The sequence below is a fragment of the Citrus sinensis genome, chromosome 9 (assembly GCF_022201045.2).
Source record: "Citrus sinensis cultivar Valencia sweet orange chromosome 9, DVS_A1.0, whole genome shotgun sequence".
NCBI lineage: Eukaryota > Viridiplantae > Streptophyta > Magnoliopsida > Sapindales > Rutaceae > Citrus > Citrus sinensis.
In genome coordinates this window covers 89113-117047 of record NC_068564.1, presented here as the reverse complement: position 1 = coordinate 117047, position 27935 = coordinate 89113, and the positions used below count along the sequence as shown (strand labels likewise).

The following is a 27935-nucleotide window of genomic DNA, read 5'->3' as shown; positions in this document are numbered from 1 at the left end:
TAGTCTTTCAAATGATATGGCAACTCTCAAACGCATACAATTCATAGCAGGCATACCTTTGCATTCAGCGCGCGCGCGCAGGCAACCCTATATATAATATATGTATAAGTGCAATTATATTATGATCGTTTTACGAACTAATTATTCAAACAAAACAGATCATCGCCTTGAATTGATGAACAAAAGCTCATCACAAATCATATACGTGCGCCATTGCCAATGATATTGAATTATAATTGGTAGTGGATTGTGGGGTGCACGTCAGGTGCAAAGTGATACTCATTTGGCGTCAAAATTGGAATGTTCAATCAATGAGATATACATACATCCAGGTTTTGACGTTGACTCGGATTCTGATTAATATATAGCTAGCAAATTCGTAATCTATTCTATTCTAGTAAGTGTATTTTACATGGGGAACAATACATGAAGGCATCGCATGCAAAGCACAAAAGAAACGTTGACAATGATAACCATATACATTCGATCATGGTCTGCATTGCCATTGGCATTGGCATTGGCATTGGCATGTGAAGGTAATATTGCTGATATAATACAAAGAAAAAGAAAAGAGTGACCCTATTCGAAAGAGATTTCAGAACGTACAAACCAGAGAATTCAGAAATATTGCTAAAAGAAAATGCTAGGCTCCGGTGATGACAACCTTTTGATCGATAACTCTCTTTTTGGAATGAATGGATTAATAAAAAGGAACGAAAAAGGTGGTTAGAGGATAGATCATAGGAGGGAAATGAAATGAAATGCAATGAGGATAATGGAAATCATGAGTTGGTGGTTGTCTGTACCACCAACCATGCAATCCATAATCATGATCAACAAATATTGGAGGACGTGTGGGTTTTCTTCAAGATTGTGAGAAATTTATGGAACAAAAGATAGAGAAAAAAAAAAAAAAAAAGAGTTCGATAATTTATACGCTTGTAACAAATTAAAGCAGGAGAACACTACAAATAACAAAGTGAAAAAAATAATTAATAAAAATAATGATGATATTGGATTGAAAGAAATAATTCGAAAGGAAGTAAAATTGGTCTTAGCTACAAAAACGGATGTTTAAGTGGATTAGCGTTTAATTCTCCTTGTAAATATATATATAAAGCTTTGACTGGATTCACCATTCTCTAATCTGTAGTAATTAACCACATCATCCTGATTCATTCCCTTTAATTTTTAAAATACTCAATAATAGATTCTCAAATAATGCTGGAATACGTTGGTCATTGAAGCCAATTTCTGATTAAACCATTACGACTGAATTTTAAAATATTTGGTTCACATGGCTAAGAATGTTTTAATTTTCCTACCATGAAGGATTCGGGGGATTCATTTAATTTTCTTCAATTTTTTTTTAAATTACCTATTTATGAAAACAAATAGGTAATTTAAACTCATTTGCTAAGGTTTTATAGTGATGTCACTCTTACTCTTCCTTGCGGAGTAGATGCATAAATATACACTGCTAACTTATACCTAAAACTAATTAATGTCGGACAGTCGTCTCTTCGGAGACATCCGTTAAAATTGTGAACATACATTTAAGGATTAGGCATGGCTCTTGCACAAGGATGACACATGGTCCAAATTTGTATACCATACTTACAACTTAATACAATTAGAGTTGGTAAATCAAGAGTTTGGGCTGGATTTTTTTTCAAACTCAGGTCCAAGTCTAAGTTATTGAGAATATGCTCACATTTTTTTTAAATCCATCAAAAAATTATAAGGTCGGGCTTGGGTCTTCATTAATTTTAAAATAAATTTTTAATAAAGTAAAAAAAATTAAATTAAAAATAATTATTCAATACATAATAAAATAATAATTTAATACACAAAATATTAGTAATACAACATAATAAATCATAAATACTAATATAAAAAACATATTAATATAATATTTTGAGTTTTTTAATTTAATAATATTTTTATTTATAAATTAAAAAACTCGAGTTTTTTTTTTTTTTTTCCTAAGCCTTTATCTAGAGTTCAATGTATGCGAACTTTATATTTTCGGCCTATAGTTAAGCCTAATTCATGCCGGCTGAGCTTGAACTCCACGGGCCTAATTCAAACTTTTTTATCAACTCTAAACATAAGGCAAAGGTCTAGTTAAGTAGTTTTTAAATAATTTTATTTAATTAACTATTTCAGTTCCAATTTTAAAGGGATTTGCGTTAAAGATTTGATTTGAACTTTATTCACTCAACCTTTTTAAAATAGAAAATAGAAATGATGGCATGCCGGCAGTCTAAACTAGAACGGATACGTGTGCTTATCTTTAGGAAAATGTTGGGGTGTCGTTTTACATTAGAGTAAAACAATAGGGATGCAAATGTACTTTTACTACCGAAACATTAAAAAAATATGGGTAAACGCCGGCAGGCCGAGGCAAAAGCATTGGTTTATTAGAACGGCGAGAAGAGGAAAATGAATCGAAGTGTGAAATTGGGGAAATGGAGAGTGGTGGTGGAGTTCCAGTACACCCAGCAATAGCACCAATATCCTACTTGCTGGGAACATGGAGAGGCCAAGGCTCGGGTGGGTACCCTACCATCAATGCCTTCGATTATGGAGAAGAGCTCAATTTCACACATTCTGGTGGCAAGCCAGTGATAGCATATACCCAGAAGACTTGGAAACTGGGTTCAGGAGAGCCTATGCATGCTGAGAGTGGCTACTGGAGGCCCAACCCTGATGGTTCCATTGAAGTTGTCATTGCTCAAAGCACTGGCCTTGTTGAAGTTCAGGTTAGTTTTCAGTTAGTTACATATAATTCAGTACCATACTCATATGGATATTATATTCCCAATAATGTTATGGAGCACTATAGTATATAGAGAGAGCACTTCAGCCTATTTCTGGTTGATTTGCAAATTACTAAATTATTTACACTTTGAAAGTTCTTTCATTATCTCTTATTGATATCCTCTCCAGAAAGGAACATATAATGCAGAAGAGAAAGTAATCAAGCTTCAGAGTGAACTTGTGGGAAATGCTTCCAAGGTAATTTTGTTATTTCTGTATTAGCTACTTTACTGACCTGTAATATGTCTAATCTTATTAGTAGATGATAGTACATGTTATTGTGACAATAATATTTATGGGGGTCAGTTTTGTAATGCTATAATTTTTAAAATAATTGTTATTAATTATGTTGTAGAAATAAACAACTCTGAAGAGAATCAGTTGCATTTAACGTTGTAGGTTTTAAAATTATTCATATGTATTTAGTAAATCTTATTATGAATAAAGTAATGAAAATTTTTTTTTGTACATTTATAAATATGTATATGTATAATAGTTTTTATTGTGTATATGCTATAATTGATAACTAAAGAATTATTTTATTAATTTTATTTTGTTATCTCACTATAATGAGTTGATGATTTTATTTCATAGTTGAATAATGATGTTTTTGAATTTTTACAATATTAGTAAGGATATATTAAATTGTACTAAGTATAAAATTAATTCTTAAAGTCAGTTTTCCAAAAGGTATTTCTTCTTTGTTTTTTAAAAATCTACTAAAGAATAGAGTGATTTTCTAAAATTAATTTTTCAAAAAATTTACTAAATACTAAAATTAGCTATTAATTTTTTAAAATCATTTGGAGTGACTAGAAAACGTTCATAGCCTAGAAAAAAGAAATATCCGACCATTCTAAATGTGTAACACATATACTACCCCTCGGTCCTCACCTTCATACTGATTAAGGGATCGTCAACCACTTATGTTCCATGTTTCTCGAGCAATTGCATCACTGACATTGTGCTAATAAATAGTAATTAGAAAATGATTGGCTGCTTTATCGGCTGAATCTTGAATTGAGGCACAGAGGTTTCTATTTTGTACAAATTAAGAAACTGATTGCAAAGAGTTTTACCTTTCTTTGATTGATTTCCGTAAGAGAAGATACGGTGGTTGCGTTTAGCAGCTTATGTATAACTAGCCCCTGGTAGCATGAGCATATGAACCGGTTGGTCTTTGGTCCACAGTGAGATCTATTGCTTTGATAAGCGTCCTGGTTCAACATCTTTTGATTTTTTTTTTTTTTTGGGCCAAATTTCTTGAAATGGAGTGATATTATGCTCCACATATATCCCATGTCTTGCACCATAGCATGGTCTGTAAAGATGTTGTGGAGAATTGAGCTATTTCTTATGACCGCATTATAGAACTGAATGTATTTGGGCAATCTGATTTCAATACTTCAATGTGGATATAATGAACTGCCCCGTGCCATTACCACAGTTCATATTGAAGAGATTTGTATTTTGTTCGGCCGGGGGTTCTCTCTCTATTTGGCTACCATCTGATAGAAGTCTTAGCAATTAGGACTAGTTTTGGCATAGATCATTATCTAAATTCCTGTGGTGTTCATCTGTTGACTTGAAAGAGTATTTTTTTTCTGCTATGGATATTTCTTAACTTTAATTCAATTTCCTATTTTCACTTGAACTCATTCAGGTGCGAGAGGTAAGCAGAGTTTTTGAGCTGGTTAATGGTGAACTGCGTTATGTGGTTCAAATGGCTACCAACCACCTGACTAGTCTTCGTCCACATCTGAAAGCCGTGCTCAGGAAACTATGATTGTACAATCACTATGTTATTTCTCTTGATATACTGGCAAAGCGCTCTATGAATGAGCATCTGTTGTAGTGGTACTGACTTGTTGGGGAAGGTTTTGGTTTCATAATAATAAAAAACTGCTCTCATATACTTGACCATTATACATGCATACATGAAACAAATGAAACACTACATACATAAGATTACTTATTGCAAACTTCGAAGATTGATGCTCATTGCAGTCAGAGCCGTTGATTCTGTATGTATAGAGAAAGAGCGAGAGTAGAGCTGGCTAGCCAGTGCCAGTGACACCTAAGTCGGGCTTCTTCTTCTGCTGCTGCTGCTGATTGTTATCATCTATTCCAGTGGCGGCAGCACCGAAAACAGGACCTCCTCTGCCAGCAGCATCTTCAACCTTGTCCTGGAGTTTATCAATCTGAATGCCACGCTCGTCTTCCCTGGAATGGAGGTCGGTCCTTGGGTTATGGTCTTGTGGCACTGACTCGTATGTTGTTGCCGTCCTTGAACCCGGTGGCTGTGCTCCTTGTGCCCCTGACATTCTTCTTCTTATTTATCTTCTGCTTAATTATTTCTTCTACGTCTGCCATAACAGATTGACTCTTATCTCCTTTTATAATCGACAAAGAAATTTGATATTGATCCCAAGCTAGGACACGTTTCTGTAAGTGAATCTTCGTGGCGTTCACATAACACAACTAGTATTGACACTTGTGATCCATGCCACATAATTACTTAGCCCCAATCCACTATTCCACTTCTCCTCTCATTTTTATCAGTTAAATACTTGTGATGCAAGCGTCGTATAAGTGAGAATCAAATTGATATAAAAGTTAACTAAAAGCCAAAAGTCACTTGCAAGGGATTGACGTACAAATATTCTGCGAGTGCAAAGTAACCTATAAACTGATACAAGAAGTAACCAACAATAATTTAAATGATAACTTCCTATAGAATTCAAAATGATAAACAAGTGATTTGCAAGTGAAATATGGCTATTTTGACGTATAACCTGACAAAAATGGGACATATGCAGTCAAGTCATACTGAACTACAAAAGTGAACCACATTGAATACCTAGATATATATTAACATACAGCAATAGTGAACAGAAAATCTAAATATAAAAATTAATTGCATGATCTCACATTATTGCAGACACAGCCAGGCTAACAAGGAATCCTAATAAAGCACCAGCTACGACTTCAACCTCAGTGTGTCCAATTGATTCTTTGAACATAATCGAATTATCCACCTTTTTTTCTGATCCTTCTTGGACGTCATCTGCTAATCCAAAAGGCAATACCATCTCTTCAGTTTGCCTTGTCTTCTTACTGGATCTTAATAATAGAGGGGAAGCATTTGTTGAGTTTGATGCATAAGATTTTGTTTCATTAGCCAACAGAGAACCTAAGCACTCCATATTTGATGTGGATGGTGCTCCTTCTTGGCCATCAATCAAATTATCTCTGTCCTTGGAGACCGTTGAGTTAACTTGTGCCTTAGCTAGGTGCCTGTTTAGTGCTTTTGCATGAACTCCTACTTCCCTTCTCACCCCCTGCAAAAGTTGGAAGCCACTCTTAGATTGAAGTTTGCAGTCATAACCGTATTATACAATTAATCTACATATGAAAATCCTAAAGATCTCCATTAATGCAGCTAGATGCATGTTGAAGAATAAATTAGTCTTGATGTGATACGACCAGCACTTCAAATTCTCGACAGAGAACTTTTGAGATGTCATTCAATGCTACACCAGCACAAGTCAAAATTATTGTATGTATAAGCAGAGTGCTCTCAAACCAGCATGGGCGAATAACCAGAATTGACCATTTAATTGGGGTTACGATTCTGCCTGATGAACTTCCAAGCAACGCACCCACAAGAAAATTTAAGGAATGAAAAAGAACAGTAGGTGTTCTGTGCACGCAATCTTTGTAGAGAAGACTCACCTGCTTTCGAGGGTCACTATGCAAAAGGTAATTGTCATCAATAACTCCAATTCGGAAAATAAAAAGCAAGTAGCCTATTTTTCAGCTCTAGAAGGAAGTAGGAACAAAGGCCCAGAGTTCTTTGCTTTCATCTCTCTTAATTCATACACTCATAACCATGATCCTCAAACCTGGTATCCGTCTTTAACAAGAATACAGTCAAGCTATAGGATTTTCTCCATTGCAAATTCATTAGAGAAAAACTAGTCAGTGACTGGAAAAGTTCCCAATAGATAAGCTTCTGCTTAGATAAAGAAAAGTCAGTTTTTTTCAATATCATTCACAATCCAGCGTTTGGTAGCTCAAGCTTAAGTCCTTCGAGGTACTTTATAATGTGAGTGTAGGGAATTCTTGGTCCTTTAGATTAGACATCTTTAAGTTATCAACATGAAGGAATGAACATATATTGTACGAGAGAAAATTGATATTGACAGTTGTTGAATGTGCCTGGTGATGAACAAACTACAGAGCTAAACTCAATCAAATGAAATTCAACAATGAACGAGCTATATGAGAGTCTGATCCAACTAAACTGAAACAAGCTTGAAGAAACGAACAAGAGGCAGCACTAAGATATAAGCATCAGAAGCTCCTTTTTAAGCCTCATAAAGGATCAACTACTTTAAAATTCTCTACTTGTGTCTGTCCATTATCTTAGTATTGCTAAATACCCATCTTTAACAGTTCAGAATATTTGGTCAAGATCAGATGATACATGGCTGCATAGTCATTGTAATTAAGAGGCTTCTTTCTCTAAGCAACATCATCGAGAAGAAAATCATTCCATTGTATTCATTTATACGAATAAAAATTCACCAACAAGCATACCTGAGCATCATACATGACAAGGCCAGCATAGACCACTGTTAAGCCAAAAAACGAATCTGAGAAACCCCTGCAATCCATGAAAACAAAGATAAGAGGACAAGCTTTCTGGCCCAAAATTAACAAAACTTGCAAATTGTTAGTCCGAATAGCAGAAACAAGGAACAATGCAATAACCTTTCAAGGGCAAGGCCTGTTGCAGCAGCCACGACACACTATATACCAAGCAGTAACAAGAGTTAAAAGGTAAATCAGATGAAAGGGAAAATAATAATAATAATGAGTATTTTAATGCAAAGAGAGGAGACATACAGAGGAATGGGTAGAAGGGAAACCACCAGCCTGAAATGCAGCCTTTAAATCAAAATCTTTACCATAAAGAAGAGAGCCTGTGACTGGCTTTGAAAGTTGCCCTATTGCCGCTGACACCCCTGCTGCTATCAACACCTTCGATTTTTTTTTTTGATTGAATAATAATACATAATACACAATGTCATGGCTATACTCCACATACCCAGAAGAGAAAAAACCAAAAAAAAAGAAAAAAGAAAAAAAAGAAATTGCATGTCCATTGAAGAGTAAAAAAAAGAATACATTGAAACTACTAGAACAATATCCTCAAACCCAACTTGGAGAAGAAAGGTGAATCAAAATCTTTACCTACCTTGTTATGAACAACTTGAGCAATATCCTCAAATCCCACGTGGAGGAGACAGGTGAATTTACAAGTTCTTCTACTTGGGTGGTTTCTAAAACGATCAAGATTGTGATTGTGGCTGAGGAAGGCCCTTTGCGACGATAGAGCACATGAATTCAGAGAGGTACAGCACTGCACTAGCATATTATCCGTATTCAGTTTCACTGATTATTTTAACAAACAACAGCCCAACTGAAAATTGAAGACAGAGATTGGCCTTTGCTTATTGCTTATTTAGCTATGTTCGATTGAAATTTGATTTCTTGAGTTTTAAGTGGTCTGTTTCTCTTCTCTGTCTGTGTTAGTCCCCTTTGTCTGGCTATTCTCCATATGCTTATTCGTCGGTCTCTGACTACATATATATTCCTTTCGTCGTCACTGGCTCAGATTGAAATTGAGGTAAGAAATGGTACGGTGTTAAATATGTTAAAGTCAACAAATTGTTGGTTGCACCAATAATTGTAGAGAAGCAAAATCAAAATTGATTTTGTAGCCGAAAAGAAAGAATTGACAAAGGGGATGAATTTAAAAAATAATTATAATTATAAATAATATATTTTTAATTATTTTATTTTTTGTAAAATAATTTATTTTTTTTATAAATAGTTAAGGATTTTATTCATTTGAAATCATTTTAAAATTGTTAAGCTTATAAGTTTCTAAGCTTTTGAGAGAAGTGAGAGGTTTGGGGAATTTATATTTTCTGCAGAATGTGAGAATACTGGATATATTTGGATTTCTGGAAAATGAGATTCGTTACTCAAATATTGTATTTTATTAATTGTTAAATAAACAATTATTCTTTTTTACCTCTGTGGATGTATGTTTAATTGCCGAACCATGTAATTTTTGTGTTTTTTATTTTTCTATAATTATTTGGTGCGCTTGATTCCGCATTCCGCGCACAACAAAATATTTGATAAATATTAATTGTTATTGTAGTTTAAAAGTAAAATTAATTTAGTTTTATATTGATATATTGAAAATTTTATTATATATATATATATATTTAATTTTATTAAAATTATTATTTAAAAATTATATTTACTATATATTATTTATTTTTATTTTATAAATATAATTTCCTTTGGAAATTAGCACAACAGACGTTGTGAGATATTGAAATTTCCTTTTGTTAGATCATCACAAAATTAAAAATAATGAAATTTTATTATTCATGCAAAGAGTAACATTGACGAAAAAAATTTTAAAAAATTTTTCAATAAAATTTTTAAATAAGATTGTTCCTCTCTCTTTTCAATATTGAAAAACGATAAATATCATCTCATTTAAAAAATTTTATTTAAAAAACATTTTGAAACTTTTAATTTATTATTATATTATTTTTTATCTCATTATATTTTAAGAAAAATATTGTAATTATTATTATTTGATAAAATAAAAATTTTGATTAAAATAATATAAATTTATTTTTATTTAAAGAATCTTTTGAAATATGATTTTATTTTTTTACTCTTTTATTTATTATGTAAGTAAATAAAAATATTTGAAGAATTAAATTAAAAGTTTTATTGAGATGTTATCAGTATATTTCGCTGACATTATAGCTGAAGTGGTGTTAATCTTACCTCTCCCTTCTTTCTTAATTTCATCAGGGTTTGTATAAAAGGTGAGCATGCCCTCGTCCCATCCACAAACGTTTTTGGTTGGACCAAAATGCTATCCATAGCTAGAGTTGTTCAGTCAAGCTTTGTGATCTTACAACTCTGTTTCTCAGTAATCCAAGAAAATCATTCGATCTCTCGCTGAGCGTATACACAGCTGCCGGTAAAAGGGGCAGCAAAACTACTCGTATAATGATCTTGGTGCAATGTCAAAGCACCATAGCTTCATAATTTCACTAAGCACAAACACATTATCTTGTATTGATCTGAGCACAACTATAAAAACATCCCTGGCTGAGCATAGAAATCTTCATGGTCTACACTACAGAAAATACAACAGCGATCGTTCTCACATTATAAGATAAAGATTAAAATGTTTTCTCCTTAGACCCAAAACATTTTAATTCTTGTTCCATGAAAGGGTTGTTGTATAACCAAAACTCATCCAGTTACTAATTCTTGTTCATTCTCTCTTTTATTGACATTCCAATATCAGCAATAATCGGTCCACCAGTTACTCTCTTATTCAGACCTGCAATGATGATTAGACAGACATTATATCTGATATTAGCTTCAATTTTTCAAACTTCCTTATATTGAAAGGAGACAAGTAAAAAGTCATTAGAAATCAAGGAATAGCAGAAACAATCAACACCTTGTTCCACTATCATTGTCGACATATTGGTTCTCTTTTACATATTCAAGAGGACAAGAATCTATCAATCACTCATCAATAACTCTAACAATATAGCCTCTAATTGACAGTCATATTCTATTGAACACATAGCCTTAATGCACTGAAAACACGCATCAAACTTCCCAGACTTAAAAGTTGCTAACTGCAAGAACCTATCAATCACTCATCAATGACGTCTTTGTTGTAGGATTAGAAACCAACTACAAAGCAAACTGACAGTAACACCGGACACTGCATTCAGTTATTTCTCATTTATTTATAGATCATTTTCAAACTTCTCATTTTGCTGCCACCACCCCAACACTACCTTATTTCAACAAAGCAACAGAAAAGAGCCAATAAATAAAAAGAAGGAAATAGAGGAAATATAGAACAGAAAACACAACTCTTTACAAAATTAATACCGTACTTGTGTTGAACCAACGAAATGTCCAAGCATAAAGCCATGTAAGAGGCCAGGACTTTACAACTTCGCTTTGATAGACATTCTCTCTTTCAGGGTCTCAGTTACAGCATCAATAAACTCCTCAGTGTTCAGATATTGAGGCCTAGCAACCCTACAGAAAGCGTGAAATGCTTTACAAAATAAAATCCAAAGAGAAAACAGAACTTTTAAAAGTAATGCCTTTTAAAGTACTTACTGAGGTCCATGAATAAGAAGTGCAAGATCCTTAGTCATCTTCCCTGATTCAACTGTGGCAATGCAGGCTGCTTCCAGTTTCTCAGTAAAATCCAATAGCCTGGGATTACCATCCAACTTTGCCCTGAAAATGTGTTATGACAATGGAGTTTCATCTACTATATCAAAATTTTGGGTTGCAACTCACTTGGATCTTCTATACTTTTATTTTCTGTTTACAAATTTAAGCAAAGACGCAAGCACTAATTATTAGGTAAAGCAACATCAAATCTATACCTGTGTGCAAGACCTTGTGACCAAGCAAAGATTGATGCTATGCTGTTTGTACTGGTTTCACCTCCTTTCTGATGAACCCGGTAATGGCGGGTAACTGTACCATGGGCAGCTTCGGCTTCGATCGTCTTCCCATCTGGGCACACCTGGAAACTTTCTTCTACTATAATCCGAGGTGAAAATAATAAAGGACAAAAATTATAGAAATTGCAATTGCCAAAAAATTTCAACAAGACAAGTTATACCAATACTGATGTCATCAGCCCCAGAGATCCAAATCCTGCATCAACAGAGACAAATGTTTTCAAAATCCTCCCAGAAAAATCTACTTTTTCAATTCACTGCTCATGGAAGATAAAACAAGAATTACATTGTCAAAGAAATTTACACTGGTCAAAATCACAAACTGCCACAAACCTTGGGCTAAGAAGTCACTCTGCACATCCCCATCATAATTTTTGCATGCCCATACATAACCTCCTTCACTCTTTAGAGCATAAGCAACCATATCATCAATTAGACGATGTTCATACCTAAAATTGACCTAGATAAGTCACTGACAAATCACTAAAACTGCACAATCAACCACCATTCTTTGGCAATGTATCTCACCATATCCCTGCTGCCTCGAACTTGGATTTCCATTGAGCTTCGTAGACTTCCTGAAATATATCCTTGAATCTTCAGAAACGTGAGAAGAAAGTGTCAATTCGTGATCTTGAAAAAAGAAATATAGTTTTCACATGGTTAAAGCAAGAAAAAGATGTACAACAGCTTAGTGAGCAGCTCCTCAGAGTTCATGCACTATAAATGTTCTCTCCAACCAAGACAACAAATCATATGAGGGACCTTAGTGGTCTTAAAAGAAAGGAAAAAGAAGACATTGTGAAAGTAAAAGGCTAGACCAGCTAGATGTATACATACCTTCCATCATAATTTTTAAGAATGGTGTTTTTTGTGCTAAGATAGAGTGGCCACTTCTTCTGATAAGCAGTGTTCATTGAAGCCTCAGCAAAAGAACAGATAGACTGTTTTCCCATAAAGAAGCAGGGTGACAATAATCAGATTCTAGCAGCTTGGCAATTGGTCACCAAGTAAAATGAACACAATATTTTCCTAATCTCTACCTCATCAGTGTTATACATGGATAAAGCCACGCCTCCAGCACCAGTGAAACTGTAGACCTCCCACTCTGTCTTCTGATTAAGTCCATCTGGAACTGCAAACATGGCAATTGCCTAAATAAGATAAAATAAGATATGCAAGCACTGGAGAAGTTAACGAAAGAAAAAAAGAGGAAAATTCAGGTTTGTGAGCGATATTTTACGAAAGTCTCTTTTGACAGAAAACCAATATATATTAAAAAGAAGCTCTTTACTGGACATAGGAATATTACCAAAGACTAACTTAAGTTTCCCGGGCCCTTGTATAACAGCATCAGTTGCTCGATACTGATCACCAAAAGCATGCCTCCCAATGCAGATTGGCTTAGTCCAACCTGAAAAGAACAACAGTTGATATTGCTTTTCAGTAAAGTTTTCCTCCACCATAGTAACAATGAACAAGAATATAAAGAAATCATTCAAACCTGAGACCAGCCTGGGGATGTTTTTACAGATAATCGGTTCTCTAAAAACTGTGCCTGGAAGAAAGGGAAGGGTCACAGCACAGCAGGCAACAAAAAGGATCATCACAGGAGGTTTACTGACCATTTAGAATGTTGCGAATTGTTCCATTAGGACTCTTCCACATTCTTTTCAAGTTAAATTCCTTAACCCGCACTTCATCTGTCAGAGACCAGACAAAATTAAAGCAGCTATTGTCAATGATAGAAGTAGGATGAAAGAAAAAAAAGTGGGGAAAAAAAGCAAACTAGTTCATATAATCAAAAAAAAAAAAAAAAAGAGAGAGTTTGTAAATTTTGCAGTATACAAGAGGTTGTTACCTGGAGTGATAGTTGCACACTTAATAGCTACGTTATACCTAAAATAACAAGAGCAAAAGTAGAAAACTGAACACACAAAAGAGTGAAGGAAGTGATATAAATAAACTAATGGCAAAGGCGTAGCAGCAAAACAGGTTAAAGTTTATAAATACTCTCAATTACAATTTACAAGGACAATACAACAGCGGCCACATGATTAGGATTATGATCAGAAACATAGAGAAAAAGAGGTACTTGAGAGTAGCTTGAGCGCTTTGAATGGTAACTTGATCGTCGGTGGCATCACGGTTGGGAAGGCCAAGGTCAAAGTACTTGATATCCAACTCCAGAAACGGATTAATTAGCTGAGACGAGAATGAAGAAATGACTGATGCCCTTTACAGATTAAACACGGAAAGTAACAGTAACAGTAACAGAATCAATCACCTTATCCTTGATGAGTTTCCAAATAACTCGAGTCATTTCATCACCTGCATTCATTCATTCATTCGTTACAATATAAAATTCATTCTGTTGATCAATAAATATAATTTAACAAGAATTGAAGGATGAATGAGAGTGAGAATCAATATTGAAGTGAAAAGTCTGCCCGACTGACCGTCCATTTCAACGATGGGATTGGCCACCTTGATCTTCTGGAATTCCATTTCTCTGCCTCTCTTTCTCACTCCGCTTTCTCTGCCGCAGTCTGCCACGATGATGATGATGATGATGATGATTACGATTATGCTATGACCGATATCAGATTAATGGTCCATTTACCAATGGGTAATCGGACCATAATAAAAATAGTATGAAATCGGACTGAAAAATAAAAAAAATAAAATTAAAATATATTATTTATTTTAATTGAACAACTCGAAATTAAAATAGATTTTATTATTATGTTTATTTTATCTTTAAATTAAAATAAATTATTAAAATAATGGTCCATTTACCAATGGTCGACTTTTGTAAATTTAATGAGACGAGTTCTTATTGGCGATCACTTGTGACACCGACACATGTTATTAATTCAAGGATTTGTGGCGCTTTTTATCTTGAGCTCGCAATGTATATCCTCTGCAGATGAATCCTCCAAAATATTTTGTGCACATTTTAATGTGTATATTTAATATTGGAAAAAGTTAATTTCATGTAATACATTTGGAAAAATAGTATATATATCTAGCCAACCGTTGGTATTCAAAATCTAATTAGGCCCAGATTTCAACCTTCAGCTTCAGTAACTTTCAAAAAAGCTTCTTCCGTCATTGTTATTATAATTTTTTTTTTTTGCAAATAGCCTTCAAGAATAAAAATGTTGATCCCAATCCTTCGTCCACCAGATATATTAGTTGGACAGGGGGCTCCAGAAAGTTCAGTTACATATAGTTATTTATTATTTAGATGTAAAAGAGTACAAATTTAATTAAAGGACGTAACAAATTTTATCTATAAATTTTAGAAATATATTATTTTGATTCAGATATTTAAGTTTACAAGAATTTTAGCACTTAAAAAAAAAAAAAGCGATAAACGCTACCTCAGCCTCTGAGGAGAAATTGCCACTAAGATTTTACAATTATGGTGACACATAACAACATTTTTTGATGGGAAACTTTGCCTCGTTGTATAGTTATAGATAATCTAAGCTTGACAAGATAAATAAATGGCAACTTTAAGGGTCAGAAAATATTCACAAGGAGTGAGGATTGAAAAATGAGCATCTTCATCTTCGGCCAAACTAAAACAAAAAAACATAGATTAGATTCTTGGCTTGAAATATTAGCACACTTGGCCGATAGAGACATGCATGCAACCAGCATCTGGAATAAGAAGCGAAGCATTAGCTCCTGGTTGATAGTTGCAAGAGATGAGAAAGAGGCAATAGGTGAGGCCAGTACAAAAATTTCTGGAAGAAGTTCGAAATGTATCGAAATACTAATGTCCGGAAGAAGTTCGAAATGTGTCGAAATACTAATGTGCGGTTTTCTTCTGGATCATATCATTGACAGATTGGCATAAACATTCGTAAAAAAATGGCCTAATGTCCAATTCATTTATTAAGAATAGGATGAAGATTTAGTGTTCGATGATCACTATAGAAGATGCTGACGGTAATCACGGTACACAAACCAGATTGATTTGAAGTATGAACATTTTTATTGAGCCATATTCGTTGTCTTTACCGTTCATGCAAAAATTCTTCAGCTAATTTTTAAAGATGAATTTCTCTTCCTGGTACCATCATCCCCATAATGCTTGTCTTTCTTCTGGATACCTTCCAGAGCTTTCTTCACCCTAACGAGTTCGACATTAAGAAAATAACATCCCTTCTGGACACCCGCATAACCAATGGTATCATCAGGACGGCTTTGATCCCTATCGTCTTGTTTGGTATCACCCGAAAGACTTTCATCCCCATGGTCTTGCTTCTTCCGAGAATCTTGTGTGTCACTGTCCTTAGAAATAGAACTTTCAGGCCCAGAAACAGTAGTATTTTTTACTTCATCAGCGACAGGTAGCCCCTCCTTCCACGTCCCTAATTGAAGGGAAAAAAAAAAAGTAAACAAAATTTCAATTCAGTAAAATGGAAAAAAAAGAAAAGAAAAGCAAACTTAATAAAAACGAACCCTAAAATTAATTTAAAAAAAAAACAAATAAGCTCACCTGGTACCCAACTGTCAAAAAACTTTCCTAGCCAAAGCAAGAAGTACCAGGGCTCCGTAAGAATCTGCTTCAACACAGTTTTCAAGTCGGCAACAGGCAAAATGCAGAGTAATCCAACTAAGTCTGTGACGCCATATTGCGCAGCCAATGTGTACTGTTTTTTTAAAATAACATCGAGTCCCTTCGTTAACATATGAAATGCTAGAAGCTTTATCATTATTGGATCGAATTCATCTTCATACTCTTCAATGCGATAGTGATTCAACTGAAGTAACAGCGACGTTTGACGACAGAAGTACGAGATTTGGAAGTCCAATTTTTCGTGGACTAAGGATTGGTCGGCGAAACTCAGTAAAAGATTGCCAAGGAATTCGTTTTGCCTAAAAACGAAATAAAAAAGTGACTGCATGCAAAACAGAGCATAGTATGCCGGAATAAGAGCTCCCCCAACAAGCGAGATTTTTTTATCCATGATGCCACCAAGCAGCATACACTTATCCACTTTCGGAAAGACCAAATTCGAACGTCAAGATAAGAAACTACTCTTATTAGTCGCAAGACTAGGCTAAGAGACTACCTTTCTGAATCCCAGGCCTAAGAAAGAAGCTGCTTTTTCGAATCGGCTCTTCTTTTTCCGGTAACCCTCCATCTTAATAGTTTCTTCTTCTTCTTGAGAAAGTGCAAAAGTTAAGTAGTATAATTACTAAGAGTATATAATGAGAATTGTACGTAGTTTAATATATCACAACTACTCCAAGAACCAATATGCAATAGAAATCAACCACTTAGAAACTAATAGTATTTGGGTGAAACTGAAACAGACGGAGTTAGATATATAACAAATATTAAATTGGCTAATTATTTGATGGTAGTCCTTAGTGCCACAAAACACAAAGCACATGCTTTTATCTGTGGACTCTTCGCCGGCCCAGAACAAACAGAGGCAAGCTCACAATCACAGGCAGGCATAATTTTATTTTTCTTTAACTAACAATAAGAATGTATGTCATTGTCAAACCAATTTAATCCAGTGGATCATCATTTGACGGAGAAAGAGAGGGACCGGACGACTACCACCATTACCAGATTGCCAACCATTAATCTGATACCCGGAAAGGGATAATAATTTTTCTCTTTATGGGCCGGGCCCATAGACGCCACACAATGCTCGAGTACAAATAAATACAACTTAAACCCCAAAAAAATTACAACTGTTAAATATTGACGTACGAGTACTATTGTAATCGGTACCATCCGCAGCAAATTTGTTATTACTAAATTTGCAGCTGTAAAAAATTTAAATTATTAATTCACCCACAATTTTTTTTGCAGGTTTTACATTTAAAATTATAAATATTAAAAAAAATTTAGTAATACATAAAAATTTAAATTATATAATTCAAACTATAAATTTATAACAGTAACTTAAAAATTTAGTATAAAATATTCAGTTTTAAATTTTATCAATATAATTAAAAAATTAAAGTTTCAACATTAAAATAAATAAAAATTTAACTTTAGTAAACAATCATCAAGTTCAAGTCATAAAAGCAAAACAAGCAAAATTAATCAAATTAAAATAGAGTATTAGTAAAACACACAGAGGACCTGTGGCTACAGTGAGTTAGGTAGGTTGAGAAATTACGAAGATTAGATAATAAGTAATAACTTTACATAAGTAATAACTTTAACTTACATATATTTATGATTAAAATTAAAAATATAAATAATTTAGAAAAAGCACGGATCGGTGGATAATCATGCGGGTATCTACTGGATTTTTTTTTCTCAATACCAAACCTATTTGTAACTCACAATAATGATTATCAACAACAATTTCGTAACTTAATAAAATTAAATCAAATTTCTTAAAATGGCTTGAATATATGGTTAGATGCATGTGCTTTCAATTGGCCTTTAGTTTGAAGCAAATTATGAAAAATTATTTCAACTTTTCATGAAATGTAAGTTCTTTGAAATAACTAAAAACTTGATGCAAATTTTGAAAATCTATTTTAATATGTAGGCTCTTTTAAATTGATTTAAGTTTAAAAAAATTAGAAAAAAAGTTAGATTTTTGTTAAAATGGAGGGGTTGTCAAATGGTTTTAAACTTGAAGTAAATTCAAAAATTTACTTTAATATTAGATAATGAAAATATTATCAAATCGTTTTCTTCTTCACTTTTTTCTTGGAATTTTTTTTTGGGTCTATCATAAGCCATCATGTAATCAAATTTTAATTGAATGCAAATATAAATACAAAAGATTACATTAAAACTTTCTTTTTGACTTTATTTATATAGCATCATGTACTAATTTTTACATGTTATTAAATAATCACTCACACAAACATCATTTTTATCCATTATACCACTAATTTTAAAAAAAAAAATTCCTTTCATAATTATTTACTGAAGGCTATTAGTTTATTTTTCCACAATTCTTATCACACTTTAACAGTTAAATGCTTGGATCAATGGAGGTCATTGTTAATTGGATACAAAATCTATCTGTGTGGTTTGGAGATAGTTGAGCAGAGGTTAGTGAAAATTACCCTTTGGAGAGATGATATGTTAAGAAAGAAATAAATAAGATTTCAAGGAGTTTTCTTGGGCTCGCATCTATTCTCATTAAATACTGATACTTGTGCCTCTTATTTTATCTTATCATCTCTGACTTCTTAACTAACCCTATAACAAAATTTAAAACATTTTTTCTCTGTTAATTTCATGAACACAATTCTTAATTTATCCTTATTAGTTAGTATCAGTTGATCTCCCTTCTTCTTGAATCATAAAATTTATCTTTCTCCTCAAAAATTATTTGAGAAATTGTCTTAAGATTGCCTTAAGTTTCAATTTAATCAAAACTCACAATTTTAATAATCCAAGTTCTTACACTTTAGATTGTTTAAATATATTTACTAGATTTCTATAAGAATTTATGACCATTTCAACCACTCTAGTTTTCACCCTTTGTACTCCTTCACCACTCTTAAGTGTTGTTTGTTTTTTTATTTTGAAGTCTGAATTTAACTTTTTTTTTCATACATTTGTTTATTTTAGGTTTTTTTTTAACTTATCACTTATTGTTAGACACTTTTATCTAAGTAGAAAAAGTTCACTTTTATCTTAAGTCTAAAGTTTAAATGGAAAATTTCAATTTCAAATCTCAAAAATACCCTTAACAATTAATATATTTCCAATATTATGTATAAACCTAATATTGAACAAATCAAATTATTTTTTAAGTTTTTTTTATTGCTTTAAAATTTTATTCACATGATAACATTAACTAAACTGAAATATTGAACAAATCAAATTATGTCCATTGTGATGAATTAAGATAAAATGACAGTGTTGACTTTATAATAAAATTTGATGTTATCATTACATTTTTTATTTAAAAATTAAATTAAGATCAACAATGATAGTATTTTTTTTAATGCTACCAAACTAATCAACATATGAAAATTATACATTGTGAAGAACAAATATATGCACCATTTAAAAATATATTTATGTCAAACTACTAAGTTTTAAGTTTTTATCTTCATATGTTGAAAAAGAAAAAACAAACATGTTATTTAAATATTTTCATTCAGACCTATTTAGATTTCAACTAAATTCAGACCTATTCAAAATTCAAATAAAAAAACAAACGCAACCTTAGTTTCATTATTTTCATTTTTTTCCCATTTCTTGCCATGGCTTTGTAAGAGCAATGGCTTCAACGTGAGATTCAAATTTAGGAGTAGGTTAAAAATTTCTTCCAAACTAATAAAACTGATAAAGGGTAAATTGAATTTTGCAATTTGTACGAGTTATATAGAAAGAAAAAAATAATTTTAAAATTCTTAGTGGATTTAATTAAAAGATGGGGGTTGGTGATAAATGGAGAGTTTAAATATCATTGCTCATTGCTCATTTATTTGGTTTTAAATTAAAACGAGGTTTGCTTAATACCACAGTTCAAAATATTTTGAAAAACTCTGGATTAGAAAATACAATATTGAATATGAATATTTAAATTGTTATTTTAAAAATAAATTAAAAAATCATGATAGTTGTTAAACCAAATTATGAAAGCCCAAAATCCACGAAAAATATAAGCTCAATAACATTATTTTACATAATAATCCAGGCCTATTTTCTATAAGAATGACCAAAGTACTTACAATTCTAACTAAAATATCTAAATGCAAAATATGAAAAAAAAAAAAACCAAAAGCGTGATTCATCAAAGAAATACCCTGGTCTTAAAGAATGACTTATATCTATTCTTTACAAAGAACGACTTAGGTCTATTCTTTACAAAAAAAAATGACCTATGTACATTCCTTACATAGAATGACCTGGGTTCATTTCTTACAAAGAATGACTTATGAATTTAGAAAATATTTTTAAGTAAAACGCGCAAGGGCGAGTCTTCGATAAAGTGCCAAAGAACGACTTAATTCCATTCATTATAAAGAATGACCTAAACACTTAAAAAATATTTCTTAATAATACGTCTAAAGGGCAAGTCTTTGACAAAGTACCAAAGACATGATTCGACAAATAATTACTTAGGTCCATTCATTACAAAGAATGACTCAGACAATTCAGAAATATTTCTAAGTAAGAGCACACGATTTATTCGGAATACGGCTATGGGCAAATATACAATCTACGAAATGGGCCTGAGGACAAATACATATTTTACGGAATGGGCCTACGGACAAATACACATTTTACGGAATATACCTACGGGCAAATACACATTCTACATAATACATTTACGAACAAATATACATACTACGAAATGCGTCTACAGACAAATATATGCATTTTATGGAATGCGCCAACGGGCCAATAAACATTACATGGAATGAGCTTACTGGCTGACACACATTATGCATAATGTGCTTATAGGTAAAATGTTGCAAAATCAATCCTCTCTGTAAGGAACCAATATAAGTGCCGAATTTAAGCTAAAGTCTATTAAATGTTAATGGCCCAAAAACATGACAAACGTTCAAAGATTACTTGTCATGAGTAAGTATTGACACATATGAATATGTGTCTCCATACATGGACTTTAGGTGACACTTGTCATAAGAAAAGTGCCACATAACCTCTCCAATTAACTCTAAGTTACCTATATAAAGGTCAAGACCCTTAATTTGAAGATAAGAGAAAAAAAAGGTAAAGAAATGTTGTTCTTCTCTCTTTAGATTTTCCTTCTATAATTAAATTTGAAAGGTTAACTTGAGCGTTGGAGGGTTATTGTCGGTAACCCTGGCAACCTTTGATAATTATTTTTTTTAATAGAACAATTAACCATAAGAAAATACGTGATTTGAGACACTCACCTTAAGGAAAAAATAAGCCATCAAACTCGATTTAAAATAAAATTTGAAATACAAATCATTCACCGTACATTGAGCAAAAATTTACATAAGAAATAGTTGTATAATATTATAATTAATTAAAACTGAATAAATTTGAAATAAATTTGCAAAATAATTATTTTTAAAACTTAATATTTTAATGATCTAAAATTTGTAAAAAAAAAATTTTTAAGTTTAGGGGTGAATCAGTCATTTACTAATAATTGATTGGGATATTGTATCGGTGTAGTAGTAGCAGCTACAACACAACTACTGGAGAGGTTTTATATTCAAAATAAATAAATAAATAGATAAAATCTCTGTTCAATTGCTTTCTTCCTTTGCTTTAGTGATAAATTCAATTTAGTCAGTCAGTTCAGTTCAGTACTAGGGTTTGGAAGTGGAATTAATTAGCTGATGGCGAATCATCTGTATGGTTATAGCTCAAGCTATGGAGCTGGAGGAGGAGGTGGGACCCCTAAATCATCGGCAGCTCTCTCCGGCGTCTACACATCGCGTTCATTGGCAGACGCTTACCATTTATCAGAGTCGACTCTTCGTTACGACCCTGATCACTCCATTTACGATTCATTTCGGTACTCGGGCTATTTGTCCTCCCAGGCTCAGCAACCTTGGCCCCCTGGCGTCGATCCCACTGACCACCTCAAACGACCCTCCGAAGGTTATTATTTCATTTAAAAAATTACGCACTTCATTCCTTACTGTTCTGCATTTTTACTGCTTACTAAACAAACAATATCAAGTTTTAGTGTTGCTGTTAGGAAAGTTTCACTGTGTCTTTCATAATTATTGAGAATTAAGGCTAAGGGTGTCAATTTGTGCTATTGTGTCGTGTTTGTATCACATCTTGTTCGTCCCGTGTCAAATTTAAGCAAACGTGGATATGACCCATTTACCAATCCCATTGAAACATCAAAACATGGGTATGACCCTAAATCATAAATAAGTTAACACAGACATAAATATGACATGAATAAGCTTATGAGACAATATGAATATGACAGGAATAATTAGTTTAGTGTTAATTATATTTATTAGTTATGTTTTCAATAATATTACCAGATATTGTCGTAAATGGGTAAATGTGTGAGGTGGTTCAATGCGAATACAACACGATTATTACTTGTGTCATGTCGTCTCAATTCATTTATTAATCGTATCAATTTATATCAAATCGAATCCGAAAAAATTGTGTTGTATCCGTGTCGTGACCCATATTGTCACCTCTAAGTAAGATTATGTCATCAGGTTTCTTTTAGTCTGACATTGCCTTGCCACGTGCCCAAATAGCTTCCATAAATATTGTTTGAGCATCCCATTCCCATTCCATGTGCTTGCCCTGGTATCAGTCTCTCAATTCACTGAACTTGTTAAGCCTTTAGCCTCAAAGAGTAGAATTGTCTCCTATTAGTATATATGACTCTGTTGTAATAATTATACCAGTAGTTGCTAATATGTTTGAACATCACTCCTAAGTTTACCCTTTAAAAAAAAAAAGGTTATGAAACCTTTGGTTGAGTCTACTCTACTATCCAATGAACTATTTGGTTGAGTCTACTCTACTATCTAGGTACTAGATATTAATCTGCTCTTATTTTCTGTAAATAACTGCTAATAACTACTCTTTTTTCCCCCACTCTCAAGTATCTGTTCTTAGTCAATGTACATTCCTCGATAAAAATTATTTTACAGGTACTACTTATACTGTAACATATAATGTTTCCTGTTTTCTTGTATAAATTTCTCTATTACATACTATAGCACTCTATCATCCGACTCTTTTGGGTACCCATACCTCAATTGGGCAAAGTGAAGCTTGGTATTCTACGAACTCTTTAGCCAAGCGCCCTAGAATCGAGAGTGCAAGCAATTTACCTGTATATCCACAGAGGCCTGGAGAAAAGGATTGTGCCTACTATATGCAAACAAGAACCTGTAAATTTGGAGATACCTGCAAGTTTGACCACCCTATTTGGGTTCCAGAAGGTGGAATCCCAGATTGGAAAGAGGTGATAGCTATATTACTATTTTTTATGTCTATGTCTATGATAGTATATCTTATTACACCATGCAAATAAACATTATTTTTTAATACTATAGCTTCCTAAGTTCTATATTATGATGTATATATGCTTATACTGTTGGGTAAATAGATATTCTTAACCACTATGTTATATAAATGCTATGTCATCATTTGAATAATTATTTCTATGGCGCTAAGTAGCTTTTTCACTGTAAAAACTTGTGTAGTGTGCCCTTTAAAAGCACCAACATGCCAGGACCTTTTACATGGCTCCTGTGTATTTTAACAACATTCATAGCTCATATGCCTGCCTAGTGCACAGGTAGGTGATCAAATAGCTGCCAAATGTACTTATTCAATGACACTGCAAGGCCCAGAAAAAGGATGTTGACTTAGTTCTATATTTTCCATTTGACATTCTGGTCTAAATCTGGAATTCTGAAATTTTGCCAAGCATTCAGGGATCTTGTTGAAAGTACTTGAAATCCATTTCTACTTTTAATTCGTTTTATCATTGAGGAAGAGAAAATACTCATGTGATTAAAGTGTACATTCATTCGTCCTTTGATTATACTCTTGGTAAAATGTCCGTAGTTACCATATGAGTGGAAGAGAAATTTAACCCTAGTTTCTTGTAGTTTCCTTTAGGGAAAGACAAAGGAATGTGATGAGATCTATGTGATAATCTCTGTAATGTATCTGTTGTGACATTTAAAAATTGAATGGTGCTATCCTGTCCAATCATATTGCTACTTTGGGGGACTTTCCTGCTACTGGAAAGAGTTCCCAGTAGTTGGTCTAGATGAAAGAGATATGAATATATTTCAGAGCTAGTTCCTTCTAGATTTCTTTATACTAAACTATACTTCATTGTGGCATGGATATAGCAATGTGAAGATATACAATATTTTGTATGTTACATCTGCATTTCATCTGCTCAATCATGGAAACAATTTTTCCATTATCATGATACAATATTTTGTATCTTATTTGTTCAGGTTCCAGTTATTGCAAGTAGCGAATCCCTCCCTGAGAGACCAGGAGAACCAGATTGTCCTGTAAGCAGGATTTCACGGGTTCTTGTAAATTTTGTAATGCATCAATGAGATCTTGAAGTTTTAGTTCTTTCATTGTCCATTTCATGTGATGCAGTACTTTCTGAAAACTCAAAGGTGCAAGTTTGGTTCCAAGTGCAAGTTTAATCATCCAAAAGATAAATTGATTGGTTCGGTAGGTGATATTTATGAAAAATTTACCAAATTAATTAATTTTATGGTGAATTATTTTCTTATTCTTCTTTTTATTTTTATTTTTATTTCTACATTTTTAACCAACAATATGATGCTTTGCTCTGGTTTCAGAGTGATTCAGGGAATGGTGATGTTTCTGCCTTACCAGAGAGGCCGTCTGAGCCCCCATGTGCTGTAAGGTTTTCTTACATCTATTTCTTTGGAGAGTGGTATTCTATACTTCCATAGTTAATTTGGTCTTCTTGTATCCTATAATTTGTGAACAGTTCTATCTGAAGAATGGAACTTGTAAATTTGGTGCAACTTGCAAATTTGATCATCCTAAGGATTTCCAATTACCATCAGTTGGACAAGAAAATGGCATTGGTGAGCAGAATGAGTCAGTAATTAAGACTGACGAAACAACTGGACTTTTAAATCCTGGCATGTCTCTTTTTTCACATGCCCCGGCAATGCTACATAACTCCAAAGGACTTCCTATCAGACCGGTAATGTTTTAATCAGTTATTACCCCAAGTACCAATTCCTTCTACTTAATTTTGTATGACATGTTTTTTAGTTTATTAATTGGATTTTTTCTTCAAAATTTTGTTTATATGGTTTTTTACAGCTTAGATGTTGTTGTGGGCACACCCTTAATATTTCTTTTTTCTGCTGCGCCCCCCCCCCCCCTCTCTTTTGTTTTTACATGCCCACCCTTAATTTAAGCTTTTAGGTCAAGAAATGCAACATGGTATAAGAGCTAGTTTGACGAAGACATGAAGTTTTTTAGTGGTCACATTCCTTATTGTTAATTAATCGAATTGTGATAATTTGTGTCTATCTATGCTGTTGTCAGGCCCTCATAATTTGAGCTTTTAGACTAAATAGTGTTTAAAAAGTGTAGAAACTAGATGATCTGTTATTTTCTAATTACGAAATTGTTTCATCTGACTTTATTTATTTATTTTAAAGAAGAAAAAAAATTATCTTTACCTCTGGTTAATTCTCTGTTTGTTTTATTTATTTTATATGTTGTATGGGGCTTCCATTGAAAATTTTTATGTTTTGATGCTATCAGGGTGAACTGGATTGTCCTTTCTACTTGAAAACTGGGAGGTGAATATATTGATATTCGTGTTTTCTTTTTTTAATTGAATTATTTATTTATTTTTTTAAAACGAAAGAATATATAGAGAGAATGACCGAATGTGGTTAATTTTTGTTTATCTTTTTTATATCAGTTGCAAATATGGTTCTACTTGTCGCTACAATCATCCTGAAAGGACTGGTATGTGCAGAACTCTGATAAATAGTTATAACTAGTGAAATATATCAATCTCAAAGCTTGTGTTTAATAAATTTCATTGCTAAATATGTGCAGCAATCAATCCTCCCGCTGCTGCAATTGTTCATCCTCTTATAACTTCCCCAGCAGCTAGTCTTGGCATTAGTGTTGTTAGTCCAGCAGCCTCACTATATCAAACTATTGATCCCAGATTAGCTCAGGCAACTGTAAGTCTGATACATTTTGCATTTATCTAATTAGCTGGTTCTTTCATAAAAAGAACTAAGTTAAAACACTGAGGCTCTTTGTTTATTTGCCTTCTGCAGCTAGGAGTTAGCCCATCTCTCTACCCTCAACGGCCAGGACAGATGGAATGTGATGTGCGTACTCATCTAATTTGATATTCTCTAAGTTGCAAAATATTTCAATGTTGTTACTGTCATCATTTCTGTTATTGTTATTATTGGGACTGGGGGGAACCTCTCTCCTTTCTTTCAAGATATTCAGGCATAATGATTTTGTTTGGCTTACATTTCAGATATTCTAGTTTCGTCGCTATATGGTTAAAAACTGGCATTCTAGATGTTGAATCCTTTTTGAACAGTTAAACTTTTCATTTATGCATAAAGATCAGCGTGTACTTTATCATGACATATTTTCCTTGGGGATCAAAAGTCTCCTGCTGACTCTTAATGTTTTACTGTATTCTGGTAACTGCAGTACTATATGAAGACTGGGGTGTGTAAGTTTGGGGAAAAATGCAAGTTTCACCACCCTATTGATAGATCAGCAGCAAAGACACCTTCTCAAGAGACTGTCAAGCTTACTCTTGCAGGACTGCCTAGGAGAGAGGTATGAATTTTATTTTTCCATCATTTCATTCAGGTAATAGCATATTGAGGTCCTCTTTCATCCAATAATTCAGGTATGCTTGTTGCAGTTGCTTCCACAAAAAGGTGGAATCAGTTTGTGGAAAAACAAAATTTAGTCTTTTGTGTGAATAAATAGTGTTGTTAACCTTAGTGTGTGTTCTGTCTTCTTTATCAAGTATCAAATTCATAGCATGCCACGTCTACGCTGTCGTAAGTGAGAACATGAGGCAGATTAATAAAAATACCATCTTCGGAATTTCATCTTCTACTCTTAAATGGAAAATAAATTTATTTTTTAACCAAACTGTTTGAAGCATATTTTGTTGATTATGTATGATATTGCACCGCTTTCTCTTATTATACCTTAAGAGGAAGTAAAAGACTCAAATGAATGGCCATTTTGGTGTGTTAAGATTATGGCTTCTTTTGTTTCTTCTTCATGTCATCCTCATCCATGCCTGTGTTCTTATTTACATGGGTGGGAGTGTGGGACTTGAGAGTGAGATCAGAGAAGGTATTTCCTCTGCTAGCTTTGCTTGTTGAGATCTTGCAAATTGTATTACTACCCAGCAATGAGGATTAGGAAGGGGATCTCAGCATTATTCTTATGATTGGGCATTTGGGCTGTGATAATCATATAATACCTTTTACACATGTTCATGTCTTTTAAGTTTCTTGTTTATTAACACATGTTGGCTGATGGTAAGTGCTCAATGTTATTGGTCATGGCAACTTATTGTTCAAATTTTAACCATGTTGACATTATGTACATAAATATACGCTACAAGGGTAGGGGACTGATATGAGCTGAACACTTTTTACAGGGTGCTGTTCATTGTCCATATTATATGAAGACTGGCACATGCAAGTATGGTGCAACATGCAAGTTTGACCACCCACCCCCGGGAGAGGTCATGGCCATTTCGGCATTGGACGGCACATCCACAGCTGTTGGTGAGGAAGTTAAGGGAGATGAGAAAGAGAGTGAAGTGGCACCAAGCACAGCAGTCTGACATTAAACATGCCAGTCAAGTAAATGTAACGCAAATTTTTTGCTAATCAATTGTAAAAGCTCTAGTATTTTTGTGCAATCTCCGTTTTCCAGACTAAGGAGCTAGCAATTATTAGTGTTTAAGTTTTGTTTGTTACCTTTTCTTGATCATTATTTCTTGACGATAT

At 33.3% G+C, this 27935-nt stretch overlaps 6 protein-coding genes and 1 non-coding gene across 8 annotated transcripts; 3 read left to right on the top strand and 4 right to left on the bottom strand.

Moving 5' to 3' along the window:
- The first annotated feature begins 1517 nt into the window (after positions 1-1517).
- Positions 1518-1621, top strand: LOC112496331 (U6 spliceosomal RNA). Its single transcript, XR_003062873.1, has one exon. It is a non-coding gene; the product is annotated as a U6 spliceosomal RNA (small nuclear RNA).
- Positions 1622-2422: 801 nt separating this feature from the next.
- Positions 2423-4749, top strand: LOC102619475 (peroxynitrite isomerase Rv2717c). Its single transcript, XM_006493664.4, has 3 exons — positions 2423-2765; positions 2953-3021; positions 4487-4749. Exons 1-3 carry the CDS (start codon positions 2472-2474, stop codon positions 4607-4609), a joined length of 486 nt encoding a protein of 161 aa, XP_006493727.1. The 5' UTR covers positions 2423-2471; the 3' UTR covers positions 4610-4749.
- On the bottom strand, positions 4689-5337 carry LOC102619782 (hypothetical protein). Its single transcript, XM_006493665.3, has one exon. It carries the CDS (start codon positions 5145-5147, stop codon positions 4881-4883), a length of 267 nt encoding a protein of 88 aa, XP_006493728.1. The 5' UTR covers positions 5148-5337; the 3' UTR covers positions 4689-4880.
- Positions 5338-5535: 198 nt separating this feature from the next.
- Positions 5536-8551, bottom strand: LOC102619188 (hypothetical protein). Its single transcript, XM_006493663.3, has 5 exons — positions 8087-8551; positions 7735-7869; positions 7600-7637; positions 7426-7492; positions 5536-6164 (listed from the first exon to the last, which is right to left on the bottom strand). Exons 1-5 carry the CDS (start codon positions 8261-8263, stop codon positions 5751-5753), a joined length of 831 nt encoding a protein of 276 aa, XP_006493726.1. The 5' UTR covers positions 8264-8551; the 3' UTR covers positions 5536-5750.
- Positions 8552-9981: 1430 nt separating this feature from the next.
- LOC102618681 (isocitrate dehydrogenase [NADP]) lies at positions 9982-14107 on the bottom strand. 2 transcript variants are annotated; one of them, XM_006493662.4, is made up of 16 exons: positions 13898-14107; positions 13726-13769; positions 13534-13643; positions 13300-13337; positions 13064-13141; positions 12943-12996; positions 12751-12852; positions 12482-12573; positions 12279-12382; positions 11967-12035; positions 11772-11887; positions 11600-11634; positions 11358-11500; positions 11083-11205; positions 10846-10998; positions 9982-10276 (listed from the first exon to the last, which is right to left on the bottom strand). In XM_006493662.4, exons 1-15 carry the CDS (start codon positions 13944-13946, stop codon positions 10905-10907), a joined length of 1251 nt encoding a protein of 416 aa, XP_006493725.1. In that variant the 5' UTR covers positions 13947-14107; the 3' UTR covers positions 9982-10276; positions 10846-10904. The 2 variants fall into 2 exon arrangements, with proteins under 2 accessions (XP_006493725.1, XP_006493724.1); XM_006493661.4 differs by having other exon boundaries at positions 10851-10998; positions 13898-14106.
- Positions 14108-15236: 1129 nt separating this feature from the next.
- LOC107174701 (uncharacterized) lies at positions 15237-16727 on the bottom strand. The gene is made up of 2 exons (XM_025093696.2): positions 15952-16727; positions 15237-15823 (listed from the first exon to the last, which is right to left on the bottom strand). Exons 1-2 carry the CDS (start codon positions 16439-16441, stop codon positions 15489-15491), a joined length of 825 nt encoding a protein of 274 aa, XP_024949464.1. The 5' UTR covers positions 16442-16727; the 3' UTR covers positions 15237-15488.
- Positions 16728-21604: 4877 nt separating this feature from the next.
- LOC102618217 (zinc finger CCCH domain-containing protein 37) lies at positions 21605-27904 on the top strand. Its single transcript, XM_006493659.4, has 12 exons — positions 21605-22005; positions 23106-23353; positions 24366-24425; positions 24520-24597; positions 24729-24791; positions 24884-25105; positions 25678-25715; positions 25841-25887; positions 25981-26111; positions 26211-26264; positions 26605-26736; positions 27581-27904. Exons 1-12 carry the CDS (start codon positions 21741-21743, stop codon positions 27767-27769), a joined length of 1527 nt encoding a protein of 508 aa, XP_006493722.1. The 5' UTR covers positions 21605-21740; the 3' UTR covers positions 27770-27904.
- Positions 27905-27935: the final 31 nt, after the last annotated feature.

Excerpts from the sequence above, each read along its gene's own strand:
- LOC102619475 (XM_006493664.4), top strand. The coding sequence starts at position 2,472 with ATGGAGAGTGGTGGTGGAGTTCCAGTACACCCAGCAATAGCACCAATA. Across the intron at positions 2,766-2,952 it reads CTGGCCTTGTTGAAGTTCAG|AAAGGAACATATAATGCAGA; the intron begins GTTAGTTTTCAG and ends TATCCTCTCCAG. Across the intron at positions 3,022-4,486 it reads TTGTGGGAAATGCTTCCAAG|GTGCGAGAGGTAAGCAGAGT; the intron begins GTAATTTTGTTA and ends GAACTCATTCAG.
- LOC102618681 (XM_006493662.4), bottom strand. The coding sequence starts at position 13,946 with ATGGAATTCCAGAAGATCAAGGTGGCCAATCCCATCGTTGAAATGGAC. Across the intron at positions 13,142-13,299 it reads GTGTGCAACTATCACTCCAG|ATGAAGTGCGGGTTAAGGAA; the intron begins GTAACAACCTCT and ends GGTCTCTGACAG. Across the intron at positions 12,853-12,942 it reads CATCCCCAGGCTGGTCTCAG|GTTGGACTAAGCCAATCTGC; the intron begins GTTTGAATGATT and ends TGTTCTTTTCAG.
- LOC107174701 (XM_025093696.2), bottom strand. The coding sequence starts at position 16,441 with ATGCTGCTTGGTGGCATCATGGATAAAAAAATCTCGCTTGTTGGGGGA. Across the intron at positions 15,824-15,951 it reads TTTTGACAGTTGGGTACCAG|GGACGTGGAAGGAGGGGCTA; the intron begins GTGAGCTTATTT and ends CCCTTCAATTAG.
- LOC102618217 (XM_006493659.4), top strand. The coding sequence starts at position 21,741 with ATGGCGAATCATCTGTATGGTTATAGCTCAAGCTATGGAGCTGGAGGA. Across the intron at positions 24,598-24,728 it reads AAGATAAATTGATTGGTTCG|AGTGATTCAGGGAATGGTGA; the intron begins GTAGGTGATATT and ends CTCTGGTTTCAG. Across the intron at positions 26,265-26,604 it reads CAGGACAGATGGAATGTGAT|TACTATATGAAGACTGGGGT; the intron begins GTGCGTACTCAT and ends TGGTAACTGCAG.
- LOC102619782 (XM_006493665.3), bottom strand. The coding sequence starts at position 5,147 with ATGTCAGGGGCACAAGGAGCACAGCCACCGGGTTCAAGGACGGCAACA.
- LOC102619188 (XM_006493663.3), bottom strand. The coding sequence starts at position 8,263 with ATGCTAGTGCAGTGCTGTACCTCTCTGAATTCATGTGCTCTATCGTCG. Across the intron at positions 7,870-8,086 it reads CTCAAGTTGTTCATAACAAG|GTGTTGATAGCAGCAGGGGT; the intron begins GTAGGTAAAGAT and ends AAAAAATCGAAG. Across the intron at positions 7,493-7,599 it reads ACAGGCCTTGCCCTTGAAAG|GGGTTTCTCAGATTCGTTTT; the intron begins GTTATTGCATTG and ends CATGGATTGCAG.